General features: G+C 41.9%; 1 protein-coding gene across 1 annotated transcript in view; it reads left to right on the forward strand.

Annotated features, from left to right (window-relative positions):
* Positions 1 to 4,996: 4,996 nt before the first annotated feature.
* T265_02184 (hypothetical protein) overlaps positions 4,997 to 24,231 on the forward strand; it is a gene marked incomplete at both ends in the record, with an annotated part of 70,427 nt that continues 51,192 nt past the window's right edge. Inside the window, 3 exons of the mRNA XM_009166358.1 lie at positions 4,997 to 5,122; positions 20,651 to 21,027; positions 23,660 to 23,782. Coding sequence (XP_009164622.1) covers positions 20,706 to 21,027; positions 23,660 to 23,782 — 445 coding nt within the window. The remainder of the gene's footprint in view (positions 5,123 to 20,650; positions 21,028 to 23,659; positions 23,783 to 24,231) is intronic.

The following is a 24,231-nucleotide window of genomic DNA, read 5'->3' on the forward strand; positions in this document are numbered from 1 at the left end:
CAAAGTATGGCAGATTATATGGATCTTCTGACGTTCATTCTCGTATTAAATGAGGGATTCCGTGCCAATATCATTGAGTAGGTTTGTGGATCCATCTTTGCTATACTGTTAGCTGGACCGCTTTTCAGTCACATGGAACATTACGAGCCAAAAGGAGTTCAGCAGAAGGCCACCGAATGATTGCCTATTTGCACGGAGGGTCGTACGCCTGCAGGCACTTCAGCGTAGATATGTTTACGCGAGAGTGCCGAAGAACTACTTGTTTTTGCATGCAAAGTATTCTGCGGTCGTAAGCTAACAACGTAGACTACGAAGAATACGGACAGTCTCCTATTACCGGCAGGGGAAAAACATATTGATTGGAATAGTTGAGGTGTCCACGGCTGAAAGATTTCAACAAGAGATAAACTAAGGTTTACTCTATGACCTCTAACTTGGAAGAGCGATCCGACGCCAGGTGATGCCCGTTTCTGCACTTCTTCTCATTCTTAAATGATGAAAATCAGTCAAGTACGGCGTCGCTCTTTAAAAGAGCTGACACAAGTGTCTACCGTTTTTTCTCCATTGGGGCTGCAACTGGAAAAGTTTTGTGGCTTTTCAGCGACACATGCGCAGATTGCTGATTTACCATTCTCGTTTTCGTTCGCAAACTAGTCTTTCGTTTCTCACATTAAGGCAGTTGATGCTTTAGGCGTTCCGAATCCGCTAACCGGAAGCTTTCAAACCAGCCATATAAGGAGAACTGATGCAGTTTTTTGCTTGCGTCGCAGTATCAGCCCCACACATCGAAAGTTCTAGTTAGTCACCACTTAAATTGCTGGTCGATATACATTAGCCCATCCATACATCGGCTAAGTTTCCGTCTCGAAATTGTGGTCTGTCGCATGGAAAATAATCAACAAGTGTTTAGAGCATTGCATTTTTTTTAGTATAAACAGTATCTCCACTGTGCAGTCTCTGTACACCAAAGGGGAAACAACAAAACCTAGGAATTATTTTTGTCGACTGATCCTGGATTTAAGGCATCATTATGGTGCTCATTCTCCAACTCTCTTCCAGTAAGCTGTTCCGTATCATTGAAGGGTTTTTACGCTAGATGTTCAACCTTCGTGTCAATTCAGCCGCCCACGGCGTTAAGCAGACCAGTGGCGTTAAGCTCTGCGTGAAAGTTTGCCTTAACACCCAGCAATGTACCGGTTGGTACCCGCAACTTACGGGCTTGTTTTTAAGTGATGTCTTCAGTGACAATTAAGCACTGATGGAGAACATATATGGGTTTCCTATGAAATAGTGCAACTCAGTATCTTTCGTGCTATGTCCTCTAACGATGAATCACTCTGACTCGTCAATTCACCGAAATAGAGGAGATGAACAACTTTGAGGAAGTTGTACTGAAATTAAGTGGATCATTCCGTGATATGGAATTCAAGCTAACCAGGATATAAAAGGAGCCAACACTCTGATATGATGTCAACAATAGGCTGAAATGTTAAAACAAGGTTTCAGTACACAAGGCAAATTGCTAATGAAGTGGATTTGTTGGTTTGGGGGCAGTCTTCTAAACAATTCATCAGAACGACGGTCAGCAGCTGTTGACAGACGTAGCGATATTCACACTTGATGCCTTAATAAACCTTACAGATGTATTTTCTTAATGTAAGATATAACACTGGAAGGTTTTGGAAAAACGTCTGAATTCGCTTGCAGCTGTTGCTATCTGTTCCTTTGTCTTGCTGCTTTTAGAGAACAATTACGACACATTTTACATTATCAGGGGTAGAAGCTTGATGTAGCTCATTGGTTAGGGCGCCAGCTTACGGATCAGAAGGTCTGTGGTTGAAACCCATCCTCAGTTTCTCAGCTGCTCCTGTCTAGGCTTGGGCACACTGGTAGTATCCCAGACCTCGTGCCTCCTTCCGTTGGCATGTTAGCCAGACACCGAAAGAGTGCCACAGTCTAACCAATTTTTCTAGCAAGCAGTTTGCCAGTTTTTTGGTTTGTGCCATCACTCCGGCTAATTTTGGTACGTTGGCTCAAGTTGTGATGATACATCCCAAAGTTGATCGGTGGTCAACTTCCCGTCTATTTTTGTTTCCCATCGTTGTTTACATTTTGCGGTTGTTTGTAGACGTTCCGATTTCAGGGTTCTAGCGATCCTGTTGACGTATTTCCTAAACGACAGAGGCCAAGGGGCTTACATTTGTAAGATTTCACTGGCCATCATCGTTAATTTTAGCGTTAGTTCAGCCGGTAACCATCCTTATTGCCAACAAGACGCCGGCTTTTCTTGGCCAAACCAGCTCAAATGATGCTTGAATCCACCGGACACATGGGTTCCGTCTGTGTGAGCCCAACCGTCGATCATTCATGCTCACTCTTCTATATTTGGTGGGACTTGGGTTGAACGCGATCCGTCGATGGGAAGTAGGCGTCACCAGAAATCAGAACACTGCGTCGTGCACGTAGGTGGGATGATTTTTAATCTTCTCAGTGCTAAGACCAGAACCACCGGTCGGTAGTTTCCTTGGGTTTTCTTACCTGCTCGAAGGATTCAACAATAATGCCTTCATCAGTCAATGCAACTGACCCGTCCTTATCTATCTGGCAAGCTGTTCTGACCGTGGTTAAAGACTCCGGGTCTTCCTTTTATCTACCTGATGCAGCAGTAACTTTATGACCTTTTTATGGCTCGAGACACCTACAGCCACACTAGCATCGGCACATGACATTCTGCAAGTTAATATTTCTTCAAATTCTTCAAATTCCGTAACAATTCTGAGGAAATCCATGCATGCTTTTATCACATCTTTGACATGTGGCCGAGGTTTCCAACGAGTGCTAATCAGATCGTCATTATATTTCTCGCTTATTTATACACCATCTATGGTGTCCTTCCTATATTATCGTTTATTTTTGAAGAGCACGGTCACAGATATAAAAGTAAATGCGAGCAATGGATGTGGTTGACAAAAGAACATTAGATAACAAGAGAGAAGCTTCTCATTCAAAGTCATGCCACCAACAGTTCCAATCATACCAGATGAATCCTAACGTATGTAGGGATTTATGGTATGCAGGCATGCATGTGTTCATAAGTTCCTTAAAGGAATCATAGTCCTCTGGTTAGCTGTCGCATTTGTGCGTGTGCCATCCTTCCTACCGTATTTTCAAGGGAACTCACAGTTCGCAGAGGGTGCGCTTTTGATTTTATTGGCTCATTTGAATTTGGATGCGCAATAAAGAAAATACATTCGCAATGGCTTCATTTAGCTCATAGATCTTCCCGAATCGTTTGGGTGGAGGAGGCATAACATCGCTAGCTGCGCCCCATTGATAGTTACGGAAAGTTTGCTTTTGGTACACTGGGTATTAAAGTGCGGTAATTTATCAAACATGAAGCAACCCTAAAACTTTGTTTAACAAACAGGAATAAAACCAACCAAGAAAGCTATCAAATTTCCAAAAGGTGCCATTGGATTTCGTTGCTTAACATTATCATTTCTGCCTACTATGGTTGAAAATTGAAAACAAACACGAATTAGGACAGACACACTCAAATGACCCGTGGAGCCATTTTAATTAATGCAGATGATCCACGAGGTTTTCGACACTTCATCAACAAATAAAATGAAGAATTAGCTGGAATGCGTTGCGATACCCAGCACAAGCACTGAGATACAGCCAGGTTGCCGGAAACTAAACAACAGAAGTCGATATACTGTGACACAAACCCTCCAGTCGGTGAGTTCATGCCTTAACCGCCGAGCTTTTTGGAGTTTTTTTAGCAATATCGGTAGTGCACACCCCAGGTAACCAGTGAAGTTGACTTGGATTTTGGATACCATTGCCTAAATTATTAAGGCAAAAATCAGCTGGTATGTGTAACGATGCTTCTCTTCCTTGACTTTTGGCATTGGGTCTAACATGCTAAAATTGCCGTGCTTGTTTTTTTTTGAAGAGCACGGTCACAGATATAAAAGTAAATGCGAGCAATGGATGTGGTTGACAAAAGAACATTAGATAACAAGAGAGAAGCTTCTCATTCAAAGTCATGCCACCAACAGTTCCAATCATACCAGATGAATCCTAACGTATGTAGGGATTTATGGTATGCAGGCATGCATGTGTTCATAAGTTCCTTAAAGGAATCATAGTCCTCTGGTTAGCTGTCGCATTTGTGCGTGTGCCATCCTTCCTACCGTATTTTCAAGGGAACTCACAGTTCGCAGAGGGTGCGCTTTTGATTTTATTGGCTCATTTGAATTTGGATGCGCAATAAAGAAAATACATTCGCAATGGCTTCATTTAGCTCATAGATCTTCCCGAATCGTTTGGGTGGAGGAGGCATAACATCGCTAGCTGCGCCCCATTGATAGTTACGGAAAGTTTGCTTTTGGTACACTGGGTATTAAAGTGCGGTAATTTATCAAACATGAAGCAACCCTAAAACTTTGTTTAACAAACAGGAATAAAACCAACCAAGAAAGCTATCAAATTTCCAAAAGGTGCCATTGGATTTCGTTGCTTAACATTATCATTTCTGCCTACTATGGTTGAAAATTGAAAACAAACACGAATTAGGACAGACACACTCAAATGACCCGTGGAGCCATTTTAATTAATGCAGATGATCCACGAGGTTTTCGACACTTCATCAACAAATAAAATGAAGAATTAGCTGGAATGCGTTGCGATACCCAGCACAAGCACTGAGATACAGCCAGGTTGCCGGAAGCTAAACAACAGAAGTCGATATACTGTGACACAAACCCTCCAGTCGGTGAGTTCATGCCTTAACCGCCGAGCTTTTTGGAGTTTTTTTAGCAATATCGGTAGTGCACACCCCAGGTAACCAGTGAAGTTGACTTGGATTTTGGATACCATTGCCTAAATTATTAAGGCAAAAATCAGCTGGTATGTGTAACGATGCTTCTCTTCCTTGACTTTTGGCATTGGGTCTAACATGCTAAAATTGCCGTGCTTGTTTTTTAGTGCGGCCTTTTTCGTCAAAATACCGGAGAGTTTAGGATACCAGAAAGAAGAATCTACCTGGTTTGATGGAAGTGCAATATTCAACACCCTGAAGCCTCAAATCTGGCAGAGTCTTGCCAATAACTACCAGGTACTACTCGTTTTAATAGCTTGCGACGCCAAATACTATTGCTTTCTGCTGTCAGTTAACTGATGCATATGTTTTGCATGCTGCGTTGTATTGCACAGAAGGCTATTTTTACCCATTGAATGGCTTTCCGCTACACGTTGGTTACGTTATTTGCTCAATATTCTTTAGGTCACAGTTTTCTGAAGCCAATCCTAGCTTCTATGAGCCTCGTTCCTCGTCTTCCTCTTTTTTATCTCCCTACTCTGAGCTTGGGTCTGCAGTTGCTTGGGCGCACTTAGAATTATACGTCATATTCCTTTTTCTCAGAATCAGGCTAGTTCTTCGTGTTCCTTCGTGGAAGACATGTTGACTTGCAGCATACAGTCCTGTCGTACTCGTGTTGCTATCATCAGAATGATATTCCTCAGATTTTTATTGCCTGAGTAGTTAACTGCTTATCGAAGCTAAAGTCAGACTCACAATGTTGTGGACTCACAATGTTGTGCCAGCCTGTTTGACAGACACTAATGACCAGCACCAGAAACAATTTTGTCAAGACACGTGCATGATGTCCGACAATAACGTGTCAGATCCGTTGGCTTTTGGTTGTGCATTAAGGAGCCTGTGAAGAGTGTATAAGTCAGTTGCTGTGCCACCGTTCCTTGCATGAAAATGACGTCAAAGTGAAACAACGTTTTTTCCGTCATTACAATATTATTTTACTTTCCTGTCAGTATTCGAGACATTTGTTGAGAACGATCAAATTTACAAGCGTGAGGAAGGACGTAGAAACGAGACGGGACAAATGTCTCAAGCATTCAATATATGATGGGTTTGATGTCACCGGTAACAAAAACAGTGACAATGGTTTAAAATAACTTTAAAAAATCCCTAATTTTTAATCATGACAACACGGGCAGATCATCGGACACTAACGTTCAGCAGGCTAAGGGCGGGTGCGCAAGAGTTTTTGATGCACTCACCATGCAGAGAAAATTTTAAACACATTGAGTATGAGGCCTTTGCTTCTCGGTAACTTTGTAAATGTGTGAATAAGAGTACGGACTAAAAGCATAAGGACGGTTTGAAGAACAGTAAATTGTGGAAACATATGTAAACGTCTGCTAATATCAGTGAATGAAGCCTTTTATAAGATTGTTCAAGGATGAAGGATGGGCTAGATGTAGTTTGAAGGTCAAAGGCCTCACTGGACTTTGAACAAAACAGCCCATCAATCTGAGTCTTATGGTAGTTAGTCACTCTTGATTGGATGAGGCAGGTCACGTGGTTGCCAGTATTTTTCCACTGATGTAGCAACGGACTTTGATCCAGTGAACTTCGAAAAAGCTGGGAACGTATACATGTCGCGATCATATGATTTCGATGTAAATGCATATATACTTAGTATAAGGGCTTAAAGTAAGAGAAGATTACAATGCATTTTTTCGATAGTCAGTTCGTTTTCATAAATTTGAGAACCACTCATGGATCAGTGTTATGGAGGCTTCAAACTGTGGAGATGGAGTATAATGGCGGAGTCGACGTTTTCGCGCAGCAATTTGGTGACGTTAAGCCATCGTGAGCTCCCAACAATCGTCTTTTAGCGACGACTGAAGCATTCAGAAGAAAGAAAATGTAGGTTAATCAATTCAGCTGTAAACTATCAAACTTGACGTTGGATTGTGGCGTCCATTTAGATACTTTCTGGGCTCAGTTGCGCTATCATTAACGCCTGCATGCGGTGTAATAGCAGTATTCCCCGTCTTTACACCTTATTCATTATAAACGCACATCTTTGGTACTGACTGTCGAAGTATAGAGTCACAAATCAAATAGGTGAGGTGAGCAGCTGTTTAACATAGCTAAGCTGAAAAATCTGCTCGATTCACATAATGAATGAGAGGGCATGAATTGCCTCTCACTGCGTGGCACGATGGGTTGGCCGCACCACTGGGGATGTAAGTGATATTCATGGGTATGCTTTTTACTAGGAGCTCTATGTTTATTCAAAATGTGTTCATGTGATGTCACCAGGGAAGGTACTGTGTCAGTTAGCGGGAAGACTAGCCAGGTGGACGATCTGTTGATGATGCGCTCACAGGTGTGTGCATGCTTCAGTATAAGGTGTAAGGTGGGAGTTTGTCTTCCAGAACATGCGGACGAAAAATATTAAACTTATTTAGTCACTCCAATGACCTATTATTTTGGGTTTCCGAACTATCACCATGAAACTTTTTATTGAAATGGATTGAGGAGCGAGATGGCTTAGTGGTTAGAGCACGAATTTACTGACCAACAGGTCTGTGGTTCGAACACGATCTCTGCCTCTCGACTTTACCTGCCTAGGCTTGGGCAACCTGGCATTATCTCAACCCTCGTGTCCCATTCTGGTAGCATGGCAGTTGGGCACCTAAAGAGTGCTACAGCTGAACGAGTTAATTTTTTATTTCTTGCAATGGATTCACGTTTACATTTTTTTCGTTCCAACTGCCTTCCCCCTGTACTGGCGCACCAAAAGAAAGAGGCACTGGACTAGGGTTTCGCTCTTATTAAAGTCCAGTAGCAGTGCATAACCTCGGTCGTACCGGGGTTTGAAATACGGGCATCTGACATACAATGCGATCGTGATATCACGAATACACCAGCGCACGCTGGATGCACCTAAATTATCACGTCTGAACAAACGACTGTGTTCACGCTTGAATGACGTGATTTGCTTGTCTGACGTATCGAACAACGACTCAGTAAGTGTTGTGTTGATTGACTGATCCTCATATCGGGGCTTCCAAGTCAGGGAGCGCCACAGTCGCTTGAAACCTGCTAGACAATCGCATAGCTCAAGGATGAACACGTTTGCCTGTTCAAACGTGATAATTTAGTTGCCTCCAGCGTGCGCTGGTGCAGCCATAATAACAAGCACGCCTCGCATGTCAGAGTCCCGGAGTCCAAACCTCGGCACTGCTGATGAGCTCAAATGGGAGCAAAACGTGAGTCCAATGCGCCTGCTCCTTTCGATGTGGACTCATGACAAAATTTGCGCCATCTCAGAGGCAGGGCTTCCCAACGAAAGGGATTTAAACGTGAGTTACAGTGGAGTCCGGGAAAAGAGCTGAGGACTTAGGCTGCTTTAGTTAGGTTAGAGAAATCAGAAAACATGTGTCATGTTCACCACAGATGATACTTGAATTTTTCCTCAATGTTATCCGTTAGCGCTCGGACATTCCTACTACTGCGGAGGCTGCGGTCTGAATACAAAAACGTCATTTTTCTGCGCCCAACTTATGCGTGCGACATACCGAACAACGTGCTATGACAGATACCTCGCGTGCTTTCGAAACCTGCGCTGATTTGATAATGTGAACTTGGCAATTGATGATTCTCTCTTGCACGCTGTAAACGGCTGTACAACAAAACGCCAGTAACAGAAAAGTGATTAGACACAACGGAGTTTCCATCGATAATTGAAAACCTGCGGAAAACATCCCGTCCTTGCTTGTCGCGTTGCAGTGTGTTGTTTGTTTGGACTATCTTTAAAATTTTTTTAGAACTTTCACTAATTAACCGATAATTGAAAACCTGCGGAAAACATCCCTTCCTTGCTTGTCGCGTTGCAATGTGTTGTTTGTTTGGACTATCTTTAAATTTTTCTAGAACTTTCACTAATTAAGTGCGCAACACTTCCAAATGACCCTCTGTTTCCCATATATGGCCAAATGGGTCTTGCAGTTGGCCACGCCAGAAGGCAAGTGCATGCAGTACTATGCTCACACCTTGTCATTATCCAGTAGCGACCGTCGCGAAAATGTTGATGCCAACTTGATCATCCATGTAGCCGTTTCTGTCGCACTGGTGAAGTTTTCTAATTTGAGTGATGTGCGATATTCACATGAAGATGTTTATGAACAAAAATTTGTTGATAAAGGAAACTACTCACAGTGTTGCTGAAAACTCTTCGACTTTGCTGAGTTCGTCAGGCTTGGACCAAACATAGTCATCATGGCTTCATAACGTATTCAAAGGTCATTTTTATGCTCGCAGCCGCTTGCATGTGTTCTGAATAATTGTTTCAACAGGAAATACAACCATATGTGCTGTAGTGAGGTAAAATTACGAAAAGTTAATGAAAATTACTGTCTGAGTTTTGAGCGCATACATCTCTATGAATGCTTTTTGAGTAGAGTTTATTGATGGATTTAGCACTGAAAAGTAGAAGGACATTCGGAAAAGGAAACAATCATAGGACTGAGTGTTTTCGCTGCTAACAACAATTAAAGTGCCCACAGAACTAGTAGCGCTTCTTCAGCGCCTTGTAGTGCACTCTATCTTATCCTCTTGTGAATTGCAATTCTAAAGTTGAGGGTGTTCAAATCGAAGGAACGACCCATGTTTTATAGTAAAATTGTGTTAGACTTTCTTGTGCCAGATTACCTTTACCGCCCTCACCAACTACCCTTGAGAAAGTACTCACTTAAACTACACTCTACCGGCCTGGCGGTTCACACGATACATTCACGCGGCTACAGTGTGTTGAAATTTACGTCACATCGATAGCAGCCGTTGTGCATCTTTCGGGTGCTGCTTACCAACTCATCATTTTCACATGTGCGTCAGGTGTTAAGTCTGTCTATCTAATGATTCTTATTAAAAATCAGAACACTTGACCAGCTGTTGGTAGGAAGCAAAATCATATTCTGCGATTATAATGAAGATATATGTTCCTTTATTTGATCAACGATGTTGCTATATGTTCCTTTATTTGATCAACGATGTTGGTAATAGCTTGACAATGGTTAAGGACGTGAACACAGATAAGAAATGCCGTTGCATCACCCAAACACTTAGGGTTAAGGGTCGATATGTAGGTGTTTGAGCATGGATCCAACAGCAAACTGTGAATTTTGTCTGGGTCTCATGAGTAATCACATCAACCCAAGGTTTCAAATGACTTGCTCTATTCGGTTTTTCTTCAGTACCTGATATATATACATATAGGCACAGGAACGGCACGCCCTAACATACTCTGCTGCGTTAAGCGTGCAGTAGTGCTAGGATTATCCTTCTGTCACCAGCATCATATAGGCCAAATCGTATCGGTGACAAAATATAAAACGGCATAAAATACTCGGATTCGGCATTTTTCCGAAGTTGGCACATTCGTCAGTTACAAACTGTGCATACCAGGTTGCTTGCGTATAATGCAAGTTAGTTCCGTGTCTATGTGTACTTCGAGTGTGGCCTCCAAGTCACACCCGCATTCACCGTGGGTTCTAACTGTTGGGTTGTACCGCCTGACTTACCAGCTGAGGGCCATCGGCTGAGCATGCTTAGGGCTCTGGTACTGCTCCTTGTTATTCGCCCTCCGGTTTTACTGTTTCATGTTTAAGCCTTCTGTCGTTCAGATATTTTCACACGCGGTTCAGCGCGGATCCGTTGGCGTATTTCGATGTGGTAAGCAGATCGCCCACAACTTCTGACTATGGCTATAGCCTTAAACTGTAGATAAAGGGCATAAAAGTAGTTTTTTAGTAGTTTCAACGCTCATATCTAACTAACACGGTTATGTACATGGGCTCGTACGCAGTGGTGCATGTTGATTTCCTGACTACCCAACTAATAGGTTGGTGGCGTTTGTACTACCATTCACAAATCAGCGTCAATAATGAGAATGATGAGATTGATCACATTTCTGGCTGCCCACAAGAGACACATATTAATAAGCTGACCACCTTTTTCGTCCCATTGGATGGGAGTTGGAAACAATGGATAGATCGCTGATGTATGGTCTGCTAGCTGCAGTTTCCCCCTTAGTTATAACAACCCATCAGCACCTACGTAGATTAGTTATGGGACGAATGGTTACGAACACAATTTATATTCTACTGATTCTGACTTCATGTTCAATGGGAACATGACGAATGCTTCCTGACAGTCTTGTGGAAAGTAGAAAAAATTCCGAAACTATAATTAGCAGGGTTTGAACTTCCGTATCAGAAAATGAGAAATAATTCTATCCTGGTGGATGTTACTGTGAAATTAACTTGAGAGCGAGCTGTTCTCAGTTTGTTGTTGCTAAGTACTGCAATATGATTCCTACTTAATCTTAACAGCAAAATTAACTGTTCTTATCCTTTCTGGCCCTATGGTTGGGCCGTGAGTTCCCCCCGTTAACCAATTAATACTAGCAATTTCAAGTCAACGATACTCAATATGAACCGAAATCGGTGGACGCGTGAACAGAATTCATTGGAATTAAATCAATATGAATGTTTGTTGCTGAAGATGAGGAGGTATGTTATGGTCGCTTATCCCCTTTTGTTAGTAGCCTTGATAGACCGCATAACTTTGGGATGTTGTACTGAAGACGCAAGGAGTTCTTCCTTTTAGGTCAGTGTTTATATCTTGTCATTCATTAACACTAATTGACAAAATTTTTATCGACAGAAACGCCGCTGGGTGTGGAACCGAGACACAAGTCTTTGCGCTATAGCAGTTAGTATGACTAACCTAGCTAGATATTTATGTAGCTTCTGTCATTTGGCTTCCCCGACGTATATTTCAAAAGCCTCCGGGTAGATTGAAGTCTTGCATGGTTTCACTGTCGAATCTGACTAACAATCCTGTTGTCAATGGGTGCTCTACTGTGTTCACCATCGTGGAATTTTGTGTTCTTCCATGATCAATCATAAGTGGACCACTGGAATTCGGAAATCGACCGTTGATTGTGAATGAGATAGACCAGACTCAGTCAGCGTCTGCTTGTCTTTGTCAGCAACAAATCTCGCGTGTTCCAGTTTGAACAAATCATGTGTTTATATGCCGGTTTTTTGGCCTGCAAGTTGGCAACTGGCACAGTCTAACAACTACCCAGAGCATACAGAAAAGACTATCATGGTCTGAGTTAGAATACAAAACGCTAGTGGCATATGTGAAGTGAAGGCTAAACGGAAGTCAATCTGCCACACGGGTGGGCTGAATGATCAAATAGCATATGCCTTTTTTACTCAGGAATTTAAGGTAAAATATGGACCTTAGATGACTGAATTCCTTTTACAGACGGTACACAGCCACTAGAAGTGACTAAATTTGGAGGACACATCATAAATAGTTAAGAGGCAAATGCAATGATGCAGATTAATTGATAAGGAAACTTCGCGGACTTAAGAACATGCTTGCTAAGCCCCCTGGCAAAATACAATGCCCCCCTCTCACAAAAGACCTTATAAAAAACACTACAGTGCCTTGGTCTCCGAACATTTGATGTCAGTGTTTGGTTCACATGAGAGCAGACTTCTTCAAAGGGTGGAAGGATTTTGGCCATGTTCTCCTCAGTAACCTGGAAAAGGTGAAATCTCTTCCAAACACTGTGAGAATATAATAGAAAGTATCTTAATGTTTTAAAACCATCATCTGGCTTAATAAATACGGTCACCACGCTCTCCTGAATAGTCCGGTCCGTACCTTGGTACATCTGTTTTCGTTGATCCATACTGAGAAGTTGAGTGCGTGAATTGTTTTACCCTTATTAGAGCACCTTAGCGGTGCAAAAACCCGGTTGAAATGGGTTTCGTACTGTTGTTTTGTAGCAGGCAACATGCCTGAATTTTCTCCACCGTGATGATGAGCGTGTTTGGATTTGTGCAGTCTGTAGGGCCTTTGAGCTAGGTGAATTTGTTGCCAGGGTTACAAGGAAATCGGTTCTTCTGTACTTTATCGATAATTCATTCAGTGTACGATCAGAAAAAGCGCATAATGCTATTATGGGCCCCACAGGCCGATAAACTGTGATAGTTCTTCTCTTAAATGCGTCTGTTCTATGCTGGCCGAAAGCAAAACACACTGACAAGGTTAATTTAAATACCCAATTATCTGTTGTTCGTATAATGGCTGCAAGTCCCGGCACTTGACCTGTAACACGCAAAAACTATTACCAAGCATCTCGAAATTAAGAGTAGTTTGTTACATACTACGTGAAACTGCGGGAAGTTGAAATCCTGCCTGCATAAAATACAGTATGAGATAGAATGAACAAGAACACGAACGCTTGACATGGTTGATAGAAAATTTGCTGCATAGCTTGTCAGAAGAATCTAACTACCTTCTGATAATCAAACAGATGCATGCCAATTGGCTAGTGGTTGTAGTTAGTTCGCCACCGAAATGGAGAGGTTAATCGTCAATCAAAGAAGACTAAATGAAAAAATCAGGGGAATTTGAATGAGTTTTGGTCGTACGCCGTCACAGTCAAGTTAACGTGCGGTATGATTTCAGTTATACATTCTCAATTGCAGTCTTATTTCGTTCATCTATTCAGGGTATGACATATACTAGTTAGGTTGTGAGAATCACATCATCCAGAACAAACTGGCTTCTTTTGTGTGCTTGCCAACTCTTGCTGATCAATCTGACTTTGACTTTGCATCGCCACCTTGATATCCGATCTAATTAGCATCCCTTTTAGATCTATTGGTACTAAAAAAACCTGCATGCTTATGAGTTTTTAGTTTGTTTTATACATCCGACGACCGGCCCATTGAATTTGGCTGAATACAGAGGTTTAGGAAAGACTTTTGTTTTTCACATTGACCTTTGTAGGCTCTGCATTACATACAGGGCATTTGACGATCGTTGACAGCTCGGAACCTTACTAACAAGGTGTTAAGTTCGTAGGTTCTTTGGAATTTTATTTATGGTTGCCTTATAACAGTCAATATGGGATACAAAAGTTTCAGGTCTCTAGCCTCCTCAAAAATCCTTTTATGACAACGCGCTTGTTTTCTACTCCTGATTATGTCAAAATGGTTGCATCCACAATTTACCCTTATAAACGGGTCTGTGATTGAAATTCAGCTGCATAAGAATCGTGACAGTGTTTAAATTCCTAATCGATCGCGAACCGCTTCCGTTGAAAAATAGGTATTACATAACAAAGGACGTTGATATCGCCGGTTGAAAAAGCCATTTAAGTACAACAAACGACTACAATTCTACTCAATTTTGAAATTACCTTGATTAGTGGCGAGACGTTCGCAGTCAACTCGCTGGTTGTTAGGAACAATCCAATAATCGATGTATATGAAGAGCAAAAATATTGGCTGTGCCCACTCTACCTAGCCTACGTGTCTAGTGAAACGGCACATCAACGTGAGTTTCACCGAACATGTTATCAGCTCTGGCAGTGTCACGAAGAAACTGACGCTGAAACCATCCGAAAATTTGTTTTCACTGGCTGACACTGGGAAAACCTGGGTGATCAGATACTAAACTGAAAAATAAGTATTGGAACTGGTCAGCACTCCTTGCATAGTCTTCTTCACGTAATTGCGTTTGTTTGTTTGTTTATGAGCAAATACTCAGGTCAGTTTACATTTGGGCTGTGCGGAATCAAGAGCGATTAACTCAAACAAAGGAAGCTGTCATGGCAGTTCTACTCTGTCAAGAACAGTTTATAAATTATGGTTTAGGCTGAGTACTATTTGAGGAGTAAAGTTATGCAAAACTTACTACTAACTTAGGCAAAACTTACTTCGCTCTGCCGAACCTAACTGGACGAAACACAGCATTCAGATTAACTCAGAAGTGTGGGTCATTGCGCGTGTGGTGTTTGTTCAGTGTCAGATGCAAAACTTACTACTAACTTAGGCAAAGCTTACTTCGCTCTACCAAACCTAACTGGATGAAACACAGTATTCAGATTAACTCAGAAGTGTGGGTCATGGCGCGTGTGGTGTTTGTTCAGTGTCGGCCACTGCGGTTTTGGTGTGGGACCGGTTAGAACTGAGTTCACGTTCACGTCAATCGTTTGAGCGGTCCTCCTCCTTTCCTGGCGTAACTCTTCTTGTTAGTCCACACCAAAGGAGTTCCACTCCTATCATCAGTAGTCCTTGGCCGTGCCACGGTTTGAAATTCGGAGATCTGACATGCGAAGTGAGCGTCTTATCACCACTTCACAACTGCATGCTGGATGCTCCGCTTGCAACAGGCGAATGCGATCATTATGAAACCATGCACTTAGTTTGCCGGACCCCTGAGACGATCACCCAGTAACCGCTCCGGTTGTGTCGGTGACTTGATCCTCATATCGGTACTCCCCAGCCAGGTAGCGTCATGGACGTTTGAAACCTGTTGGACAACTTTTGATTAGTTGTTGCGGGGTTTGTAGAATTAACTGACGCACTTATTTCGTTTGTGAAATATCTGAGCGGATGTAATCTTAAAGCGACAATGAACAGATCACATAATCTCTTCACGTAAATATGGGATGGACGTGAAAACATCCGCGGTAGATGACACACCAATTGTTCAAGTGCTCTGTATTTCCGCAAGCGCAGTCCAGAATTCATTAACCACATGATCAAACTTCTTACGCTGGTCGCATACGTATGTTCACTTTATGATACAGGATTTATCACATGCCAAATCTTCCCGGAAATCGCTGAAAACCAGTCACGTGTGAAGATAATTTTTAAATAGTGCACATCAAGTTAATTCTTCGCTAATTTTCTGAACCACATTAGCTTTCTCTGCCCATAACGGTAATTAAAGGATAGTCCTCCCTATCAAAACTCCTTGACACAAATTCCATCACACCAAAGATGTCACTTATCTCGGGAGGGGTGAAAGATGCATTTTTGCGGATTCCTTATAAGGATGTTTTTTGGCGCGCACGATGAGTTTTGATGGCTTCGCTTCATTCATTGTGCAGATCATGCCCTGCAGTTCCCAGATACGGAGTTCAACCAGCACGTTAAGAACGTTGAAGCAACGTCCTGGTTTCGTTACTTGAGAATCTCTACGAAAATTCGACGTGGAGACATACAGCTATGATTAGTTAGAAGCTGCCTGATTGTATAAAGACAAAGCAATTTGTTTCCTTCTGATTCTTGCAGATCACGGTATAATTATGTTTTTCTTTTTTATCGTTTTGTCCACTACTTATTTCGGATACACCTGTTGCAGTTGCCGTTATCTGCCATCCTCTTCGGTACTACGCTGTCGGCATGTTTTAAATGTGTGCTCTAGATGTTCACAGCCGTCTCAATTTCAGTAGTTCGTGTATTTGGTGCTGATCAGACCTGGTGGCGCTGATTATGGCAACCATCACTGTTGATGGACTGGAAGCTTTCAACTCGGTTGGTTTAAGCACCAACTGTGAGATACTGTGAGAAGCAAACGATGGTTTTTCTTACAGTTAAACAAGGAATGACAACTGACCAAGTCGGAAAATCCGATAGCTTTTCTAATAAGGTATGAACTAATTTAAGGAAGTTGAAGGCATTGTCCCAGAAAAGATCGATATTCATAACGGAGAAAATTCCCAGTGCATAACAATTGCTCGTCACAGGATTAGAATTTCACACAGAAAACAGCACGTGACAACAATGGAAGTAAGAGATATAGGCACACCACTTGCCATCCATTTTGCACGAGTCATGTGTTTCTAGCCAGACTTGAGGTTTCAAAAGTTAACAAGGAGGAACGGCAGTTTGTTTCCATGTGACTGAAATGAATACAAGACATGATTAGGTAGCCACTGGCAATGGTAAGCTTTCAATAGAATCACCCTTTGAAGAAAGATAAAACATCATTAAAGTATGTTTTAATATAAAAATGAACCACATTGAAGTTGTATGCTGGCTAAAATAACTTGCACTCGTGCATTTCTTACGAAAACAGTCCTCTTTTGTTCTTAACTGAGGATAGTTCAGTGCTTAGGTTGAGAACTTGCGGGCTGGTTTGAACCCAACCTCCGCATCTAGACTGCTCCTATTTAGGCTTGAAAAACCCGACAGTATCTCAGCCCTCGTGCTTTCTTCCGATGACATGGCAGTTAGATACCTGAAAGGTATATATACATATATATACACTATTCTGGTGCACCTATTTTTGCGAGTCCACACGAGAGCGTTTCACCCTAATTTAGACTCACTTTCGGCATCGGCGGCTTGCCAACGGACGTCTGAAATTTGAGGTGCGCTTTGCTGGTCCTCCAACGACATACACCAAACCTACCTGAATAACAGTCTTGCCAGGCCTATGTGTTCATTGTTCGGCGATGTGATTGTTTCACTTAGCACCTAGTTGGTTGTAGGTGTCTGCAGGACTGGCTGAATTCGTCCTTAAATCGATTCTTTTAACGGTCTTCCTCCCGTTCCGGTGTAAATATTTTGACGGGCGGCAAAGCATTATACTCAGCTACGTCCACTATACATTGGTAGGCTGGTGGTAGAAATGGCGGGTATCTGAGTTTCAAACCACGCTCTGATCAAGGATGTGCACTACTGATAAACTCTAAGAGGCGCGAAAATAAACTGGATTGCGCAAGACACTATAACGACTGCCCACATGAGAGCAGATTTGCAAATTTTGCAAATCCCACAACCAAATTGAATTGGCAAAATAGCTTCGTCCAAAGCGATGTAAAACGCTAATAACTCTATCACTTTTTCTGTTAGTAGATTGCGTTGGTTGATAGTACCGTATTACTAACGGGTCAAGTAGCCACAGAAGAACACTCCACCGGATTAGCCTTAGTTTCCAAAACATAGTTGTATAAGAGTTATACGACAATTATAACACAATCTGTTCAGAAAATAACATTAGGTTTGGCTTCAACTCAAAATGTGTTAGAATATGCACACTCTTCAAGTCTCTGAGAAAAAAGCCCACGCACAGTATAAGCTTACGGAAAATTTGGGTTCGATATCCTGTTCCTGCTTGTCTGCATCATTCTCGCTATCCGCATCAACATTTTCATCTGCCACAAATGTTTTATTAAACTTTTGTAACACGCCACAGAAGCTCCCACACAAAAGATTGCCTAGAATTAATCAGCCACATTGTTGCTGTTATTCAAGCCAACACAAGCCGACTAAATTTTTCATTCAGTCCTAACGTCAACACAATTATGCGCACCTAATTGGTTCTACCTGGCAATGACCGTCTGGTTGTCAATATTTTGTGTTCCGCGGGTAGTGCAACATTATCGATTGAAGACTTTTGATGCACTTGTAAAAAGTGATACTTATACCGCATCAATTATAGGTAAGAAATTAGGACAATTTTTCTAGACATATATCTTCTGCGTCCAGTATAGAAAAAGAAAGCAGTTGGGGGCCTTACTTTACTTTGAAAGCCCAGTTGAAGGAGGGCATGCGTGGATTGTGTTCCGTGATGCAAAAATGAGGTGACGTCAAAATATATTTTTCTAATGACGTCGACTCAGCACTGTTGGTAACTAGATTTTTGTTTTTAGGGAAATGTTTTTAGGGAATTTTCAATTGAGATTCCATCCTGAGTGAAGACTGATTCACAAGACGACTGAAAATTCCGTCAGAGAAGTCCTCACTCTGGCATTTAATCAACACTTGACCATGTGATGTGGGTTCCGTGATTGAACGTTAGGTAACACTCCATTCAGGTTAAGTGCGAGTTAATCACACTAGCGAGCAATCGCCCGTGGCTGGGTGATCACCTACTCAAACTATTAGCCGGGAAGTCTCGAGTTCGAAACTCCATGGAACTTTGTAAGATGATTCTCTTCAAGGAGGAAACAGCTGTGCGATTCGTTTCGGCTTTTCAGCATAGATTGGTTTCACTTGAAGGATGGAAGCTCTCTTAACCATAATTACACCAGCTCTTGAATAATGCTAAATTCACAGTAAATATGTAGTCACACGGACCGGCATCTTTCCATGGGTATCACGCAATAACTTATTTGATTGATAGATTTTGCATCTCAGTGCAATGGATGCCGATTTTGAGTGATGTCCAATCGGATGGCACGTAATCCTGATGACATTACATTTGAATCAAAAAAATAATAACCGGCAGTTTGTCCTTGAAATTTAGACCCAAAACGGTCGTTTATACCTTTGAAGTTAACTCAAGTGGATTTACGTGGTGCTATCTTCAAATGAAAGTAGAAAATTCTGAGGAACGACCCAGTCAGTGATCAACTGAGGTGAGAGTCACTCGTGTTTTGAACACAAGCATCAGATATAATCAGAAGATTCTACTTATTACTCAAATGAAGGATGTTGTGTTCAAACACAGAATACCCGCAGCGGAGACCAGCATGGACAAAGAATGACACAGAAGTTGAGGCCTGATTGATGAAGATGGGCAGTATTTATGAAAGAAGAGTTCTGCTGGCAGAATACCTAAAATGTACTTTTTAAAACTAAAAACAGGCCTTGTGAATAAGCAAAAGGAGTTCAAAGCTGTTAGAGGAACGAACTCACGCGTAACAGTGCAGCCTAACAACTAGCTGATTCTAACCTTCATTTTCAGTTCAGGAAGGAATAAGGTTTTTCAAAATGGTCGGGAACTCATACATGTCAGTCGTCTCACAGAAGCATACTATAGTAGAAGTTTATTTGACTGGCTGGTTCATAATCGGGACTTGGGAAGTCTTGGAAATTGTGGCGCGACAAACGTTTACAGGTAATGATGGCTTTCATATTGTTTTGAAATCGGAAGCCAAAATTCTTCGATACTTCTGGAGAATTCGCTAATACGTATGCGAGTGTTCTTCGAGAATTATTAAATGCTCGTTATTTTATTGCGAGGTAGTCGGTTGTTTGCTCTGTGTTTTTAACCTTAATTACTTCACGCACCCCAATATCGTGTTGCAAAGTATCCACACGGGCTAGTGCGTTTAAACACAAAATACCAGATATATTTAGCAGCTGTCAAATCACTTCACTTCCGGTAAAAATAAACCTGTCGCCGAAGCAGTACACCAGGGATCTCGTGTGTTTATTTTCAATCCAGAGTAGCTCACAATAGCCCAACGCAATATCTAGCGGGGCCAGCTGTCAAATCACTTCACTTCCGGTAAATATAAACCTGTCGCCGAAACAGTACACCAGGGATCTCGTGTGTCTATTTTCAATCCAGAGTAGCTCAGAATAGCCCAACGCAATATCTAGCGGGGAAGAAGTAATGATTCCCAAATATTATGCACCGGAAAATTGACCAATTTATCTTGAGTTACTCACAATCCAAGTGAAACAAATACCCATGTGCAAACTTGTGCACTCGTATTCTTTTGTAGATTAGGCCACGTGACCACTCTGTTGGCAAGTCTGTCTTTTCATTAATCTGCCTGTTGGTTGATTGACAATTCAGTACCTACTACGCAATTCGCTGAAACACAAAAGATAGAACTCTTACGTTGCTAAGTGCTGTCAGAATCAATGCGATGTGGTTCAAAATTACTTTGTTAGTGTGACCTTTTGGTTATCCATGTGGATGTTGATCGTGTTCCCCTATTCAGGATAGCTGTCTAAGTAAACACATACGTGCACCACGCAGTCGATTTCATTCCGGATGATGAACCTCATCTCTATTAAGGCGGACGATGACTTTTACCGAGAGATGAACGCTAAGTTAAATAACTTGTACGCGAATGGATGTCACACGAATAGCAAAACTTGTTGAAATGTAGATCCATTATATAAATCACTGATGAACGTCACTTGTCTAGTGGTAATTCAACTCGTTTTTAATGTGCCATTGTAGTGCCTTGCCATTTGCTTTGCCTTACAGATTGAATTGCAAGCAGTGGCTCTATCTACACCCACACCCAACCTGTTGTACTGACATGCACCAACCTTTAGTCGTGGATTGCACTATCCCACAACCGACCGCCAACCATTCGGATGCCTCAGTTCGAACCCTTACATCTTCGCCGACCAACCTCAGCCCGGACAGCCTGTTCTCCTACAATCACACCAGCCCACCGAGCTCCACAGACTCGTCACACATTTCAGAGAAATGTCTCGAAAGCTTATCCCCAGAACTTCGTGGCTACATTCAACAACCACCTCTGATAATTGGTGACCGAGTCCTTGTCGGTCGAGCAAAGCGTCGCGGCACGATTGCTTACATCGGACCGACACATTTTGCGGCCGGAAATTGGGCAGGTAATAACACCTTTCGGTTGCAACGAATACCCTTTGTCCTCTACACCGAGGCGTTAAAATCGACCAGGTGTTTTTCATTAGTTCAGACGAACATCCTTATGTTGGACTAAGTTACGTCATTTCCTGGGCAAATTCTGCACAAACCATTTTTCATAGTGTACACTGACAGGTGAAGTTAACAAGTGCCGAAAGAGTGGAAAGAAAATCCAGCTTGCAATAATAATGAACGTGGGTGTTACTGGTGAAAGTACACATCATGCGTTGACTTATGGAATCAGTAGAATAGCTGACCCTCTGAGTAGCTCATCCCGTGTTGTGTGATGTGTGACGTATCCATCGAGAAACTGATTGTAAAAACAGTGTGACAGTGAAATATTTCGTATCAAATCTTACCAACATGGCTGCTCTTCAGTTATATTGTGGTGTCTGGAAAACATGTAGTACGCATTGTTTATGACGGAAACAATTAACGGGTTGGTAAATCTTCCGAGAATAGTCTTGCGGATTGATTGGCACTCCTGAGTAGCAACCGATAGCAACTGGTAATCTAATTGAGAATTTGTTGGAGATACCACAAGTTCGGCTGACTTTTGTGATTACGCTGTTTATCCTTCTTGTGTCGGGGCATATCACTATCGTCATAGTTACCAACACTAACAGTGATACCGGCACACCTCTATGTTAAGCGTGGTAGCCAACTGTGGTTGCATGCGTCTACATTATTATTGGTACAGCAGTGGTATTCTTTTGTGCGTCAGAATGCTTACTTAGCGTTGTAACTTCTGTACTGCAGATAGCAACTGGTAATCTAATTGAGAATTTGTTGGAGATACCACAAGTTCGGCTGACTTTTGTGATTACGCTGTTTATCCTTCTTGTGTCGGGGCATATCACTATCGTCATAGTTACCAACACTAACAGTGATACCGGCACACCTCTATGTTAAGCGTGGTAGCCAACTGTGGTTGCATGCGTCTACATTATTATTGGTACAGCAGTGGTATTCTTTTGTGCGTCAGAATGCTTACTTAGCGTTGTAACTTCCTGTACTGCACATGGATAGAAGCGCCCGACTACAAACTAATAAAGCATTAGAAGACTTCAACTAAACCTCAAAATTGCCTTTGGTTTACAACGGATCAAGGTCGCTGCACAAATTAGCCTTGATTTTCATGATGAAGAATATTCTAGCTATCAAATTATTTTTTCCAATCCAAGCCATCGTCACAGCTGAAACATGAGGCAACTTACACTCTGAACCAAAGTTTAATCCGTTAAGAACAACTTACCTTGTAAAGATGTGTGAATCTTCTGGCAGGTTCCTTTTGCAAAATTAAGGTTGGTGGGAACTCAAGAACCAGGCCCAACCCCAAAATGGACTAGACAGGCATCAGACTGCCGAAGATTTTTCAGCAACAGTATATATAGTCTTAATGTCGCATGCCATTTTCCTCATATGCTACCTCATGGGGATCCAACCTCGGGAATTTTGAGTGGTCTTCCAGAACATCTCGAGTTGTTAGAGCACAGAATGCAAGATCAGTAGCATAATTGGGATAGGCTCACGCTCTGAAGCCGTGGACGATGAGTTTGCATTGATTATTGCGCGTAATCCAAATATGCAAGGATCAGATAATCATTCTTTACAAGACTTTTGTTGTGTACGGCGAGCCGGTACGCTCTTATTGAGCGACGAAGTGTAGTTTTGTCGTTTTATTTAGGATTCATTCTTCTCAATCATCAGGTCATTGGCGAAAGGGCACAAGTATTAGACGTCAGACAGACCCTGTGCGTTGCACCCATTATAAGTGCCCTGATGGCAGTATTTTATAAAAACTTGTTGCCAATCTGTCATCGAGAAACCACTGAACAATTGTGGCACAAGTATTAGACGTCAGACAGACCCTGATTGTTGCACCCCCTATAAGTGCTCTGATCGCAGTATTTTATAAAAACTTGTTGATAATCTGTCATCGAGAAACCACTGGCTGATCTGTGGCTGTCTCGCGGAAAGGATATCAGGGATGCTATTCCGGTCACTAGAACTTGCTTTCTGGCCGCTGAGTCTGGCGAGAAATTCCCAAAGGAATCGCCGACCTGCGCTCTGAGTATTTTCATACATTGAACAATAACAATTACCTTTGAAAAACATAGCCAAAATTTCGGCATTTCAGATTCAGCAATCTGGAATTCCTCAGTAATTTAGTCAGTGCCACTCAAAGTCTACTCCACTCACTTCTTTAATCAGTAATTTGAAAAGCTGCGGCCTCAGATGTAGATTTATTGTAAAAATGTCCACTTAAGTTGTCTATAAAGCCGCACATTTTTAAAACAACGCGACATGTCTTTCACTCATTCTTTAGTGGAAGACTTTTATGTCTGAATGCTTGGTTACACTAGTGATTCAATTTGGAACTGAAGACTATCAACAAGGGGCTTTTCTCTGCACCTGTTTACGATTTACTTGATCACTGTCGACTGCGAGGGTTACAGCACGGTGTCCACCTTAAAAATGGACTAACAGCCTCTCACGGAGCCGAACTGTTCAATCCTTCCGTTGAATAATTCGAGAAGAATTCCTAAATTGTCTTTCGATGCTCTTTGGTGATGAGCTAACAATTCTCCCTTACAGGTGTGGTTTTGGACACCGACAAAGGACGCCACGACGGCGCGACACATGGTCTACGCTACTTCTCGTGTCCCCCAAAACGTGGTCTTTTTTGTCCCTTGGATGCACTTGAAAGAATAAAAAATGGTGAGTTTTAGGACCATTGTTTTTTTCAATTAAACAACAAGCATGCTGAATGTACGAGACTGATTGCAGACGCTATGAATATTCAAACTTTTCCATTAAACGAGCGATCCTCTTCACTGTGAATAAAATTGCACAAGACCAAGCTTAGTAACAATTTGTTACTCTGTTTTTCCGGATTTAATTAGCCTAATGTTTGTAGTAGAACACAACCTTAGAAGAGTTTTTTGAACACATTACGCAATTCTTCCAAAACCATTAAACCTGAATTACTACATCAAGTTTTGAATTTGAAGTATATATATATATATATATATATAATGATCAATGCAACGGTACCAAATCGGTGTTTATTAGATAACTGAACAACAGTCCAAATTTTCAGGTAAATACTTCAAACGTATGGCGAAACATCCAGCTTGTGATTACCCCTTCCTAGAAAATGTTGTTGT

Source organism: Opisthorchis viverrini (genome assembly GCF_000715545.1).
Source record: "Opisthorchis viverrini unplaced genomic scaffold opera_v5_25, whole genome shotgun sequence".
Taxonomy (NCBI): Eukaryota; Metazoa; Platyhelminthes; class Trematoda; order Opisthorchiida; family Opisthorchiidae; genus Opisthorchis; species Opisthorchis viverrini.